The 15047-nt window shown below is 40.8% G+C and overlaps 1 protein-coding gene across 1 annotated transcript in view; it reads right to left on the bottom strand.

Annotated features, from left to right (window-relative positions):
* The window catches only part of gria1a (glutamate receptor, ionotropic, AMPA 1a), a 74174-nt gene that overhangs the window by 5047 nt on the left and 54080 nt on the right, over positions 1 to 15047 (bottom strand). The window contains exons 12-15 of the mRNA XM_030738785.1: positions 14174 to 14372; positions 13543 to 13790; positions 10533 to 10647; positions 1505 to 1639 (exon numbers count right to left, since the gene is read on the bottom strand). Coding sequence (XP_030594645.1) covers positions 1505 to 1639; positions 10533 to 10647; positions 13543 to 13790; positions 14174 to 14372 — 697 coding nt within the window. The remainder of the gene's footprint in view (positions 1 to 1504; positions 1640 to 10532; positions 10648 to 13542; positions 13791 to 14173; positions 14373 to 15047) is intronic.

The raw sequence follows: 15047 nt of genomic DNA, 5'->3' as shown, positions 1-15047 counted from the left end.
CGCAATAAAAGCCACTGGGCTTGAAAGCTGACTTAATGATGTGTGATGCTTGTGTGTGTGTGTGTGTGTGTGTGAGTGTGTGTGTGCACGTGCCCACGTGTGCCTCTTCAGTGTCTGTCCGCATTCTGTAGCTGATTAAATTGGGCAAAGCAAGTGCGGTCTGGAGCGACCGGTAAGTGCTACACAGGGATTGGAGAATTACACCGGCCTCTAATTGGAACGGTGTTGTTGTTTCTTTTCAAGCCAAACAGTATAAAGACACCGCTGGACTAATAGGCTCCTTGCCATTCTCTTCAGCATACTGATCAGGTGCCTCTTCGTGGGCTGATTAAAACATAAGAGATTCATGTAGACCATCACTCCTTGCATTGGGCCTGGCTTGCCTTTTTTCTGTTTACATGAAAACGATAGCGGTGTGCCCTGAGGGGCTTTGAAGCTGGAAGGATAAATCAAGAGGTTGTTTGTTGCGAATTGATCCATGAAGCCGATAACTAACAGCTGCTAAAGAAGAAACCTCATATCTACCAGTAAAATATCAAGCAACAAGTCCTACATTTAAGATCTGTGAACATAACAACAGTTTAAGTTAGACTTTTCTAGGTCAAAGCAGTGATGGAAGACATGCGAGCCGCACCAAGTCTGCCTTATGGTATACATATAAACGATGTTCACCACAATGGGGGCTGCGTTTGCGAGACAGTCAGCAAAAAGAGAAGAAGGAGAAGGGGAAAGAATTGCTCAGAGGGACAGAAGTAGATAGATGTACCACTGTGATTCAAATTGCCTTTATACCTGTGCTGTGGTAGATTATTGTAATGAGTGAAGTAATGGGATTTAATAAAAGGCCTGTGAGGAACATTGTGTACTGTGAAATAAAAAAAGCAACATATGTACTTAACCACATCATCAGGAAGGAAATAAAAGTCAGAGCTAAAACATGTAACAAGTAATGCATGCCTTTAATGACATCCATGTGCAACTTTAAAGGCAAACTGACTAAAAAAAAAATGCTATATGCATTTTTATAACAATCTTGCCACATTAACACATGAAAATCTGATTGACTGCACTGAAAACTTACTTCTTGAACATGGCGAAACAGGCATAAGGGCAATTTTGGAATCAAGTGATTGAACAATACTGCAGGAGATCAGTGACATAAAGACTGAGCGGGGGAGCGGCAGAGGTAGAGAGAAGTACAGGAGAGCGTTTGCACTGTGGTGGAAGCCGTGAGAGGCCCTACTGTGATCACGGTTAGATGGGCGGGGGGGTGGAGGCAGATGTCATCATCATCATCATCATCATCATCATCATCATCATCATCATGGCTTGATCACAGCATTTCCTACCCCGTGGCTGTGCTCTGCCCTTATATCTTAACAGTGTTGTTGGCGTACAGGCCGTAGCTCTGCAACTCTGTGTAGGGGGCGCTAGCACCACTGTCTAAGGCTGAGCAGTGAAAGGCCTGAGCGGCTGAGGCAGCTGCAGCTCGCGCAGTTGACACCTTCATTCGGCGCGACTCGGTCCTGGACTTGTAGCAGAACTCCACCAGTGCCACCAGCATGGCCAGGCCCAGGCCTCCGATCAGGATGTAGAAGACTCCCGCCACATTGCTGAGGCTCAGAGCACTCGTCTTGTCCTGGAGGGAGGAAGGCGGAGCCAAGTGGTGAGGAGTGATAGTGGCAGCAGTATATGACATCAAATTTGACTCTCACAGATACACACACACACACACACACACACACACACACACACACACACACACACACACTATAGCTATAAAATACGTTTCACAAACAAAAATCATACATGAAATGACTCCAGTGGAATACATACAGAGCAAAATGACATAATCTACTGTGCAAAAATCTTGAGCCACCCCTCATTTCTTCATATTTTTCCTAGTAAAACTGGAAATAGGTGCAGCGATTTATTGAAACCTGTCAACCATTCATGGAAATTGGCAGTATGTTTGAGATCATTGTCACGCTGAAAAATGAAGCCAATCAGTGTTGCCAATCTCATAATTTCCAGATGGCATTATCAAAAAAAATCTGACGGTACTTTTCTGCCTTCATAATTCTATCACTTTTGACAAGATCGCCAACATCACTGGCTGAAATGCAGTCTCAATCCATGACAGAGCCCCCATCGTTTTTTACAGATGGCTGTAGACACTCACTGTAGGACTGCTCGCTTGACCTCCTCTATACATACTCACCCATCATTTCATAGGACCTGTTGCCACTGATTTTCAGCCCAGTTTTGTGTAATTTGACATACCTCAGCCTTTTCTCCCTGTTTCCCATCCTTAAGAATGGCTTCTTGACAGCCACCCGTCCACTGAGACCATTTCTGATGAGGCTTTGGTGAACAGCAGCTGGATCAGCTGAAGGATCAGATGCATCTCTCAGGTCCTGTGTCAGCTCTTTTTACTGTTTCTAATGGGCATGACTTTCAGATACGGTTCATTTGCTGAAGATAGTTTTTTTTTTTAAGCCTGCCACTTCTTCTTTTATCCTCCACTTGTCCAGTTTTTTTTTTTATGGACACACTGGACACCATGTCGAGATATGCCAAGTTTTTGGATAAGAGCTCTTTGTTGATGGAAAAATGCTAGTTTATGCCTGACAAACTGTGTTATCTTTGGCATTTTTCATCGATTCAACTAAAGAAATGTGAACAAGTTTGGTGACAGGCTGCTAGTAGCAAAGTGCCTAAAGATACAGTTTGAAAACTGGTCCTTTGCTAAGTTGTCTGTTACATAAATGTAGACAAAACACTGGTTCATCCCTTGACTTAGGTGCCTTTTTATGCTTGAATGACTCATAGCTCAGTGTTCAGTGGCTTCAGGTACAAGGAATGGACTCAAAATGAGTGAAGGAAAAGAAAGGCTGGAGAACTGTTGCTCAAGAAGTCTGAACAATAATTTGGTTCCTTGGAAACAAAAAACAAAAAATTATGAGGGATGGCTCAAGACTTTTGCACAGTACTGTATAACCCATACTAAACCAAACTTACTTACTTAGGAGTAGAAACCCACACTGCAAAGTAAAAGCCTTAACTATATAAGCACATGAAGACAAAGTAGTAAAAGTCAACAAGAGAAGACACACATAACACACAAAAACAAACCAGTAATGCTAACAACACATTTCAGAGGCCTGCCTCACAAAGCAGGTATTAATATATTAGCAGATTCATTTTAGATTTAACTTTGGCTTTCTTATCTGGGAAAAAAAAAAAATAAATTAATTAAAAACGGGCACAGAGTTATTCTGTAAAACTGGTTCAATGACTTTACTTTCCAGAGAAAGTTAACTCATAAATATTTGAAAGATTTGTGTGCGTGCAGTTACAAAACAGAGGCTCTCACAAAACGGTAGGCAGTACAAAAATGTTAGGAAAGGGAACGTAGGACTCAAAAGGCAGCTTTAAGGTATGATGAGTCAAAGTTAGAGAATGGTGTTCCAGTCAGAGGGCCCCAGTGAATTTATGTTGGCACAGACTGATACCCACTGCAGGGTCCAATGATTCATCAAAACATCCTTAAGCATGAATCCTGGGCTTAGAAATGCTCCCTCAACATTTGGCTCATTTTATCACCTGTCCCCATAAAAAGGATATCATGAATAATTTGTAGCACGGCTAGTCTTCTGACAAACCAGCAAGTAAAGAAGGTACTTCCGAAAGCTGCTGCAAGTTAACTGCAATGATGAGCTTTAGGTGACTGCCCACATTTACATAACTTACTTATTTCGTCACTACGAGAACAGAAAATCTGAAGTAACGCTAACCTGTAATGACACTATTGTATATTGCAAACAGGAGGAACAAAAGCCTTATTTCACAAATAATGCTCTGCTCCATTTTGTATCTACAGAAGTAACATAATCAAACATTTTTAGGTTATGCTTTGTCTTACATTAAGTTGGGATTTATTGCATTCTTCATATGAGAGGCAGACAAAATTATGTAATTCCCACAGCCAGATGCAACGGAATACATAGGACATTAAAGTGTCAGCTTTAATATTGAACCCTATTTAATAACATCATGTGAGTATATTGTTTTTATAGGATTTCATACTCTAGCTGTATTGTAGTACTGTGCATCTCTAATTCACTTCCTGTCACTTTATGCTAATGTGAAGCTAAATTGAAACGGTTTCGCTTTTATTGAATTGTAACTGGCTATTTGTGTGAAACTTCATCTCTTGCATGTGCTATAATGAAACTAATCTGTTTCCAGATTTCTGAGCTCATTTATCCACATTTAGGAATCTTAATTTTACATTAAATTAGTAAAGTAAGCTACTAATTTAGAGGCTATCTTTATAAGGAGACTAGTATTCTGATTCTAATCAGTAGAAGTCCAAACAGAGAGAGAGAGAGAAAAAAAAAACCTCCACACCTCGGTCATTGGGATGGAATACACCTATTCATCAACCCATCAGATAAAAGAATTCTGTCTTATAAACTCTTCAGCCTTTGTACCTTCTGGTTGTGTTTTTTCTTACACATGCCCTCTGTGATGACATAAACGCACAAGGACCAAAAAGTGGGGACGCAGCGGGACGCTGATCAGTCATGTGCTACGATAAGACAGCCACTGAGGCATGAGTGACATTTTCATTTCTTCTGCATGCCACACCGTTCTCATTAAGTGCGTGTGCATCCTCGCGTAAACACACTCCAGAATAAAGATAATGTATGCGTGACGCCACAGCCAGTGTAAGGCTGACTGCGTGGAACTCGCTTTGTGAGGCAGGCCCCGGACACTGTTAGACGCTGACTTCCATTTTACACAATGTGAAGTCAAAACCCACACAAATGGCAGTTTTCTCTTAAATAATTACTTTTTTGCAAGGAAATGGGTACAGGTACAAGTCCATAAACACACCCCACAACACATGCATTCATGCAACAACAGCACAAACACGTTTTTAGTTTGACATTATTTCATATTTTGGATTATTTATCTCTACTGCATGGGCCCCTACATTACATCTGTGCCTGCTGATGATATGCAGAGGGACTTAATTATTAAGAGTTAAATAAGCAAACCTGTCAAACTGATATATTTTATTTAATTAAACTATATTTTGAATATTTTTTGTCACTCAAATAGACGCGTGGAAAGGTGAGTGGTCTTTGAAATTCAGGCATTAATTAGATAAAGTGATATTAAACCAAAGGGCAATATTGAATTTAAATCTATTGGGCCTGTATCCTCTCCAAATATGTAGATACACTCTATAGCAGGGGAACTGTGCCAAATTATGTGCTATGAAGGAGTGAGTCTGCAGTTTTTCCTCCAAACACACTAAACTAAATCTTAAAGTTATGTTGGTCAGCTGAATATACAAATCTTCCCAGAGTTGGTCCAGAGACTTTTTTTTATATAATAAATGAGTGGGAGAAAATTGACAGTAATACATACATACATACATACATACAAACCAGTGGGGAAAAAAAAGCAACTCATGAAGTGTCTTAGCCCTTCACACAGTAAACAACTCTTCACAGAGGGGAGTTAAAGTTGCTTGAGAGAACATGAAAGTTTTTCAAGCAGAGGATTAAAGTGTAGCAAAATAAAAAGCTGAATAAGTACTACAAGTATGCTATGTAGAGATAATGCTAAATAATTAACACTGGACTAATCCAGGTTATTTTGTGGCCATAGAAGACAAATGAACTATGATGTGTTTAGTGAGAAACTCCCTTGGGTGCTACTAGGATTATTTTATTTGCTTTGGAAAGAGCAGGCTAGCTTAAATACTGTTAGCTCTAGCTATATTGTTAGCACTTTGATATGAGACCAGCATCAATCTCCTCATTGCATTCAGCAGGAAAGCAAAAAAAAAAAACCTTCATCAACTGACTGTTTAAATAAATACACCAATCAGGTATAACACTATGACCACTAACAGGTGAAGTGACTAACACTGTCCATCATGGCACCTGTTAGTGGGTGGGATATATTAGGGAGCAGTGAACAATTTTGTTCACTTGCCCATTTGAATGAGTTTGACAAGGCCCAACTGTGATGGCTAGACAACTGGGTCAGAGTATCTCCAAACCTGCAGCTCTTGTGGGGTATTCCCGGTTTGCAGCAGTCAGTATCTATTAAAAGTAGTCCAAGGATGGAACAGTGGTGAACCAGCAACAGGGTCATAGGCAGCCAAGGCTCACTGATGCACGTGGGGACCGAAGGCTGGCACGCATTATTGTAGTTACTGTAGCTCAAATTGCCAAAAATACTGGTTCTGATAGAAAGTTATTAGAATACAGAGTACATCGAAGTTTGTTGTATATGGGGCTGTATAGCCACAGATCAGTCGGGGTCCCCATGCTGACACATACCACCTACTTAAGCATTGTTGCAGACCATGTACACCCTTTCACGGAAAAGTTATTCCCTGATGGCTGACAACAGGATAATGCACCCTGACACAAAGCAAAAAATGGTTCAGAAATGGTTTGAGGAGCACAACAATGAGTTTGAGGTGTTGACTTGGCCTCCAAATTGCCCAGCTCTCAATCCAGTTGAGCATCTGTGGGATGTGCTGGACAAGCAAGTTCGATCCATGGAGACCCCACCTCACAACTCACAGGACTTAAAGGCTCTGTTGCTAACATGTTGGTGCAGATACCACAGCACACCTTAAGGGGTCTAGTGGAGATCATGCCTCTGTTTTGGTAGCAAAACGGGGGACCAACACAATATTAGGCAGGCGGTCATAATGCTATGCCTGATTGGTGTATCTGCATACATTACAATTAAGGCTTACTCTACTATTAGGCTACTTGTTAGGCTAATTGCTGATGCTGTCTGAGAGAGACTGGTAATCTGTTGAGTATTACTCATCAAACCCTGAAGCTCTATCCTTTACATACAGTTTATGACTGGGAAAAGCTGCATTGCGGATCCCACATAAAGCCTAACCTCTAATATAACTGCTTACAATTCAAGAGTATTCTGATATTGCTTGTACTATGCTCCCTGTAGACTGAGCCCTTCATGGCATATAGTTTGACACTGCTGCGCAAACTATCAATAAAACTGTTGGTATGAGCAAGGTAAGAGTTCATTGGGTTACACAGAGATACGTACAGAGGTATCTGAACTATAGAGCCAAAGCTTTTCTGTCTGGAGAAACTACTTCTTGTAGGCAGTAGATAACATGAATTTCTGATGCATGCAAGTGCAGCGGGCAGACTTTGTGCAACTCCGGGTTAGTATGGATTGACATGGAATCCATACATGCATAACTTACATTAAAAGTGTAATGCCAAGATTATTATAAAGGCTAAAGTATAAAGGGAAAGGCCAATGGCTAATGGCTTCACCTTTCTACCTCATGTCCTTCTGTGTTTCTCATTCCTTTCCACAGAAAAGACCTTTGTTCAAAAAGTCTGCTTGAGTTATTCATATTTGATCTATACATATTTAATGTTATCAATTTTACTCACACTTTTATGTGTGTTCATATTTGTTTGCAGGGTTGGACAGTCCGCTTTATAAGGATTCACTCTACCTAGATGGTCCAAATGTTTAGCAATTAATTTTAACAGTCCTAACTAATCCACCACACACTGCTTAGTTACACACTGGTAATGAACAATAAATCTCTGACAACACAGTCGCATCAGTGGGAAGAAATAAACATCAGAGTACCACCAGAGTGCTGACCCAATTATGAGGCAGTGTTTCTAGAAAGTACATTTCAAAAAGTATGTGTGTGTGTGTGTGGTGGTGGTGGGGTCATTTCATATTTGAGGATTTACTTTTTCGTAATCAAAACAGCAGACGTTCTTCTTTGAATAATGGAACTGTCGATACACTGCAGAGCAAACTGTATTGAGTTAGTTTACTTTCGTGTTGCTGAGAAAGCGAGTTTGAAATTATCCCTCAGCATATATCTGCTGGTATTGATCCCCCCCCCCAAGAAATTTCCAGCCGGCCTGTTTTAAAGTGAAAATGTGTACGTTTTCAAACAAACAAAACTAAACACATTTCTCCTTTTGGCAATCAAAAGCTGTTTTTTTTTTGTTTTTTTTTATGATCAGTTGAGTACACTCAGTAGCAGGGCCACAAGGTGGTCTCTGATGGCCAGTCTGTGACCATCAGACCGTGCTCAGCTTTTTTTACTAAGCTACCCCCCTGGCAGGATAATTACCATAAAAATTACAATTCTTGTCAAAGTTTTATGAATGAGAGAATCTGTTTCAGTGAAAAACTCGTCCAAGTATGGATTCATAAAATACAATTACATGGACAAAAGTATTGGGCCACACCTCTTAATCTTTGAATTCAACAGTTTTCAGGCATGCGGTCTGCATTTACAAACACTCTTGAGAGCTCACTGAATTCTAGTGTGGTACTGTAATAGGATGCAACTGCTGCAACAAGTCAGTTCATGAAATGTCTTCCCTCCTAGATATTCCACAATGAACTGTAAGTGGTATTGCCAAGTGGAAGCGTTTAGGAACCACAGCAACTCAGCTATGAAATGGCTGCATTTGCTCAATGCTGCGGTGCAAAGTCCGTAAAAGTCACCAACACTCTGCTGACTTAGTAACTGCAGAGTTCTAACCCTCCTCTAGCATTAACATCAGCACAAAAACTGTGTGCCAGGAGCTTCACGGCATGACTTTCCAGCTCCTCTAGGCGGCCCAGTACTTTTGTCCATACAATGTGGCTTTTGAATTTTGGACTGAGTAAGATCTGATCTAATGCACATGAAATAAAGCATCAATATGTCTGCTTGTTCTCCCCAATACACCTACACCTACACTTGATAAAAATACCTGTTGTCTGTTGTGGAACAATAGCAACTGTTAGCAGTGTCTGTAACATGTATATTGCATATGCCATAGGCGCTTTACATTAACATTTACATGGTCTTTTTAAAATGGAGCAAAAGTCTAATAGATATCGCTGGAAACCAATATTAATGAGTTGGACTGCAGACTTTATGACCCTTTCGCACAGCTGTGACATTAAAATTACCACGCTATGTGGCTGCTGTTCATATGTGCATAGGCTTACTTTAACTAGTAAAAATTTTCTTTGGTAAAGGTTATTGTTACAGTAGAAATTGATTGGGCAGGCGGTCAAATGGTGCCATTTTTGACTATAGCCGGCCCAGAAAGACAGTGCTAGATATTAATATATAGTAAAGAAGGATGTATGTAACAATCTTTTCATTATGTACTTACTCATAATAGCAAAGTGTTTACAATTCATTCTCCACAGTGAGAGCTGAACTAGTTGAACTTTGGAAGGAGTGGCTATCGTTCACTTTCATTTTTATTTGCTTCTTATTAATAAAATCTTAAGCCAAAGCTATTAAATCTAAATTTTTTGTTTCTGCAGTTTTCCCACTAACAAATTCTTCAGCCTGAACTGAGATTTATTGTATTTTTTTAAAAGTCTTTAAATCTAATAATCCATGGAAAATTTGATAAACACATTGTATTTGTCTATTTTAATGCATTTTCAACCAGAAGCAGGTGAGGGTTATCCTTAATCATCATCCTATATTTGGGCCAATACAGTAGAGCTGCCAGAGCCGCATGGGGAGTACTGCTCAGTGCAATGGAGTTTAAGGGCTACACTTGGGGCTGGTCTATTACTGAAGGAGGGATGTGCTGGGAGGTGCTGTGAGGTGCCGGGTTCGGGTTGGAGACTAACCTTTCTTCCGGAGTCCTTGTTGCCACACTCCCCTTTATCGTACCACCATTTGTTTTTCAGTTTGTCTAAGACGGCTTGCTCATTGAGCTTCAACACCGCTAGGTTTACTGGGATTCTTCCAACCATAAGGGAATAACATAAATAACATATTATACCATGTTATTTTATGTTATTAATTCAGAGACACAGAGCAGCAAATAGATACACATGCCTGGATTTGCTTATTGGCGAAAAACCAAAAGAAAAATATCACACAAACCACACCTACGTGCACACAGATATGTTGCATAAACATCATCAGAAACATCAGTCAAAGTGATATGCATTAATACTTCATCTAGCTTGGTTGGTTTGCTCCCTAAGGCAGTAGATGTGTATTACTATATCACTTTGGGTAACCGGCACACTGCCTGCACTTATGCAACAAAGCTGTCTTAATTTGATCTTTTCCTATGTGAAATTGTCCAAATTGGATAGCTGAACCTACAGTCCTAGAATGGATACATGGGGCCTCAAAATGTCAGAACATGAGGAACCTTGCTGTTTTAATTAGTAGGCACTGATCAGTTTTAAATCAGTACTATTTTGTTTAAGCCGGGGACATGATACAAAAGTTCCCCTCTCTATGGATTTCAAATTCATCCCCCGCAGGCCTGGTAATCACCCCCCTCGGTCCTTTTCCTTTGCTCTTCCCCATACCACAGAGAGATTAAGTGTTGCTGGAGTAGTAGTGCAGCGTGGGCCTGCCGGTTACCCCCCCCTCCCCACACCACACCACCTCCCACTCTCAGTGGTGGTGGGTTACCCGCAGGGTTTATCAAACTGGCTCTGACCTTGGAGTCCCCGCCCCCGCTGCCGCACTCTCCCATGTCGTACCACCACTTGTTTTTCAATTTGTCCAAGAGGCCCTGCTCGTTCAGTTTTAACACTGCCAGGTTTACTGGGTTTCTTGAAAATGATATAAAATGATAACCATTAGGAGACACTCTATGGGACAGATATAAAAAGATTGGTCATATGGTGGTGGTGGTGATAATGACAACACTGACTTAGAATTAGAAGCACTCCTGCGTTTGGCTGCTGATGTGAAAGCAGGAGTACTGGCTTTGGGTGCACATGATATTCCTATACCTGCAATGGGCTTAAATGCTGAGTGCCCATACAGTCAGGTTTTACCAAGCAGGGGCCTCAGAGAGAGAGGCAGAGCAAACACTATAAATGGAGATGCTTTGGATGCGGAAGTCTGACTACAGATGGTAATTTCCTTTCAGCTGCACCAGCATACAAATTGCTATGGCAACTAACCTATCAATATTCAACCCATAACAGCATTCTTGTGAATAGAAGCTGATGCCGATTAATTTTTAAATAACAGCAGAAACAAATTCAAGCAGAAGCTCCGACAGTTTTAACTGCTATCACTTTTACGATAAGTTTATTTCTGTAACGGGCTAAAAAGAAATTGTGTGACCAACTATAGACATCATCCAAAGCATATCCCCATGAGTAGCTCTCTCTCTGTCTGGTTAGTGTGCGTGCGTGCGCGCGTGTGTTTGCATATTTCCTATAGCTGTGAGGCTGTTGACAAAGACTCTATCCAACCACAAATCACAGAAAGCTAGAATCTGCAATCAGAATTTGCATAAAAGTAAAGATAACAGCCTTTATTTGATTGTCTTTTTTGCTCAAATCAGTGCCAATTCTTCTCCGCGGGAGCAATTTGGTTTGGTGACATTCTGCCTTTCTCACCACTGAGCACAGAAGAGTGACTATCCCCAACCTTCAGTGCACACAACACAGCTGTAGGGAACACGGTTTTCTCAAAGCTGGTAAAACCTCAGAATTCTTTCTCAGCCCAGTGGAATCAGACAAAAAGAAAGAAGTCACAAGAAGAAGTATGTGGACATGGATGTTCTGGAGAACCAGTAGGTTAGTGTGGCCAGTTGGTTGCGCGTGAGCACTTGTCAGGGAGTGTTACTGTATGTGAGCGGGATGGTGCAAACTGTCAGGCAAACATGTGGATGTCTGGACATTGTATATGTTAGAAATGAATATCAGCATTTACACAGAGCTGACAAGAAAGTGATCTCTGAAGACATTCCTGCAAAATTAAGAGTTATTGTTTTTTAAGTGCTGTTTTCAATCAGGCCTGAAATGCAAAATGAGAACTATCAATCTCATTTACTGTCTAGAAAAAAAAAACTTGACATATGCAAAAATCTAATAAGATGACAGTATATAAATGTCTAATTAGGGTCGTCCCAAGAACTATTTAAACTGATTAGATGAGAAAGCACTGCAATCAGTTCTGTACTTGTTATCAGCAGATATTCTATCAAATTTGATATGGTGAGAAAAAAAACGAGTCAGAGTAATTCTTCTCTAATATCCAGTGGTCATTGCAAACTGATTCATTAACCATGCATTGCAGGTACGATTGAACTCAGCTCTTTGAATTCATGGGTCACTTCCAGATGAGCAGAAGACATTTGAAATTTTGAGTCATTCGGATTGCCATGCTTTAAAATAATACCCATGCAATCCCAAATGTTTGTAACTGTTAATGAAACTCCACATCAGGCGTCTGTGAGGACAATGACAACCTGAGAATAACTTGCATCACTTGGTTAATAATTAACACAAAGAGAGAGAGAGTAAAAGGGGCCACCCTTAGCAGTGCCCCGCTGCTACATTGCGGTCCGCTGTAGCAGTTTTATATCAACTTGTCTTATCATTCATGCAGCATTAAACTTCATTTACGGATTCTAATTTGTATGAAATTTTAAAAAGGAGCATCTGATTGAGGCTTCGGAAACAGTTCTAGTCAGCATTCTGACCTCTGGCTGTCAACCAAGGAGGAAACCCATATGAATCCACAGCGAGCTTGAATAAAGTCTTCCCATATGGCTCCTTTCATTAAAATGAATGAGGCCTATTAGAAATAGATTAAAAGCTTCAGATGCCACCAGCTTCTGCACTCTCTCTGTAGTTGCGGGAGAAATATAAATGGAAAGTTGGTTAAGGTGTTAATGTAATGTGAAATGACAGCTGTTGCTCTTGGACATCAATGGCAGAAGTAAATTCAGAATGGATTATCCTTCATTATGTCAATTATCACATTAAATGTTGCAAAAATACTAATTCCACTCTGCTGACTACACATTCGAGGTGTGAGCTCTGGCTGAAGTGGTAAAGCAGCCATATGGAATGTGATCCCACTGCTTTGGGGACCCTATTGGTTTATGACTGGCATAATTCCATTTTTGCATGCATCTGTGTGTTTAAGGGGGATACTTCAAAGAACGCTTCCATCGTGACAGCTGAACAAAAGGGAGTTCAGAGCATAATGGGAGGGCAGCAGGGAAACAAAGTGCTGCTTAAAGGGGATGAGAGATCTCATAGTCCTACTTTACACTTCTGCTAGTGCTCACAAGTCAGCTGTGACTAATCTAGCTGCATACATCGATATTGCAGACAGAAATAAAGATGATCAGAGGTTAAAATGGGAATGATCATCCTGGAAATGCCTGTACGATATGTGCAAACTATGAATAAGAACAAAAAGTTGGAGGATGATTGTGAGAATAATGACACGCCTTCTACAGCTTATTAGAGTGCACTTGAAGGATGAAGATCAATCCTAATACTTGTAAGTTAGCATGACAGTACGTGCATAAAACAACCAAAGTGCATGAAATGGCACAAAAATCAACCAAAGCTCATATATATGTTCAGAAATGAGCAAATACAGTAAAGGCAGAGCTCTGAAATAAACAAGCGAGAAATAATGCCCATGCACAGGCTCAAATAAAAGCCAACCACTCTACAGTGGCAGGGGTTTACCTGAGATGGGAGCCCTTTGGTGTGGCAATTCCATAACCCTTAGAGTCCAGGTTGCCTCCCACCTTCATAGTGTCACAGGGTTTCCTCTGCTCTATGTACTCATTCATAGTGGACTCCAGCAGGTAGGCATACTTGCCCTTGGACTTCCTGACTCTCATCACACCCTCGTCTGTTGTTTTGACAAACACAGATGGGTCGGCCGCCTTCATGTAAGACCACATCTTCTCAAACACAGCGATTTTGGACCTCTGACAGCCAGAATTGTTAATAAGAAAGGGAAGGAAGTACAGGGAAAGAGACAGTGTCAGTATGAATACTTTATTATCTGTCTTTAGGGTGTTCAATGTTAAAGGTAAATGTTGAAGTTACAATCCTGGAAAATGTCACTTTAATCCCATTTTAACTATTTATCCTGTTTTCATCAGTAGCTACTTAGTATATTTAGATTCCTGGCAGTTTTCACTGTTAGTGGCAGAGCTCACAACTCCTGTGTTTTTGCGATTCTACACTTACTGTTACATTTGTGCTCTTATAACACTGCAAAATAACTTCATTTCCAAATACTGCTAGTTCACAATGGAAGGCGTTTTGTTTTGAAGCAGGCACAGGAAAGGCAGTTTTGTTTCCTCACCCGGAAGAATTCCTTGGTGGAGCCGGCATCCAGCGTTCCGTAGGCAATCTCTGTCTGCTTGGCCAGATCCTCAGCACTCTCTATAGGAGACACCATCCTCTCCACAGTCAGGAAAGCCGCCAGATTGGCAGTATAGGATGAGATAATGATGAGAGTGAAGAACCACCAGACGCCTCCAACAATGCGGCCCGACAGAGAACTAAAAACAGAAGGACAGGATGTTGTTAGTATGTCAAAAATAGGTATGCAAAAGACATGGTATATACTGCTCACACATATCTTTCACAGAGAGCCAATTATGCATTAAGGTGGTGGTGGGGATAAATAGCTAGCATCCATCTTTCTCTTCATGGTAAATTCTGCACACAATCAAGAAGAGCAATCTAAAAACCTGGTGATGTTCATGCCATCCAAATGACCCACATTGCATCACACTCACTGTATCACTCTTCTTTTCGCCAGGCTTGGAGAGCTTAGCCAAGTCTGCTGAGGAAAGATAACCAGCTCCACAAAGGCCCACTCAGCTTTCTCCCTGCCAAATTAATCTCACTTTAAGAAAGTTGCCAGTATGTTTTATGCCATACACATTAATTGTTGGGGATTAATAGGCAGACGAGAACACTTAGCCACTGCTCTAATTGCACTTCCAAAGAAACAAAAAAAAAAATAAAAAAATAAACTGTGAACCACATCTCCTGAGTCAAATGCCTGCAGTCTGTTTCCTGATCTCTTCACCTTAAGAGAAGCCAGTTTGAAAAGCGCCAGCAAAAATCATGTTGTGTTACATATCAGACCCCGAAAAAATCACTGAGGCACAGGGTGGCAGAGCTTCCACAGTGCAAATGACACAAATCTGAAACAAAAAAAAAGAAGG

This window comes from Archocentrus centrarchus, chromosome 10, assembly GCF_007364275.1.
Source record: "Archocentrus centrarchus isolate MPI-CPG fArcCen1 chromosome 10, fArcCen1, whole genome shotgun sequence".
NCBI classification, from domain to species: domain Eukaryota; kingdom Metazoa; phylum Chordata; class Actinopteri; order Cichliformes; family Cichlidae; genus Archocentrus; species Archocentrus centrarchus.
Note: the sequence above shows the minus strand (reverse complement) of the source record. Positions and strands in the feature narration are given on the sequence as shown.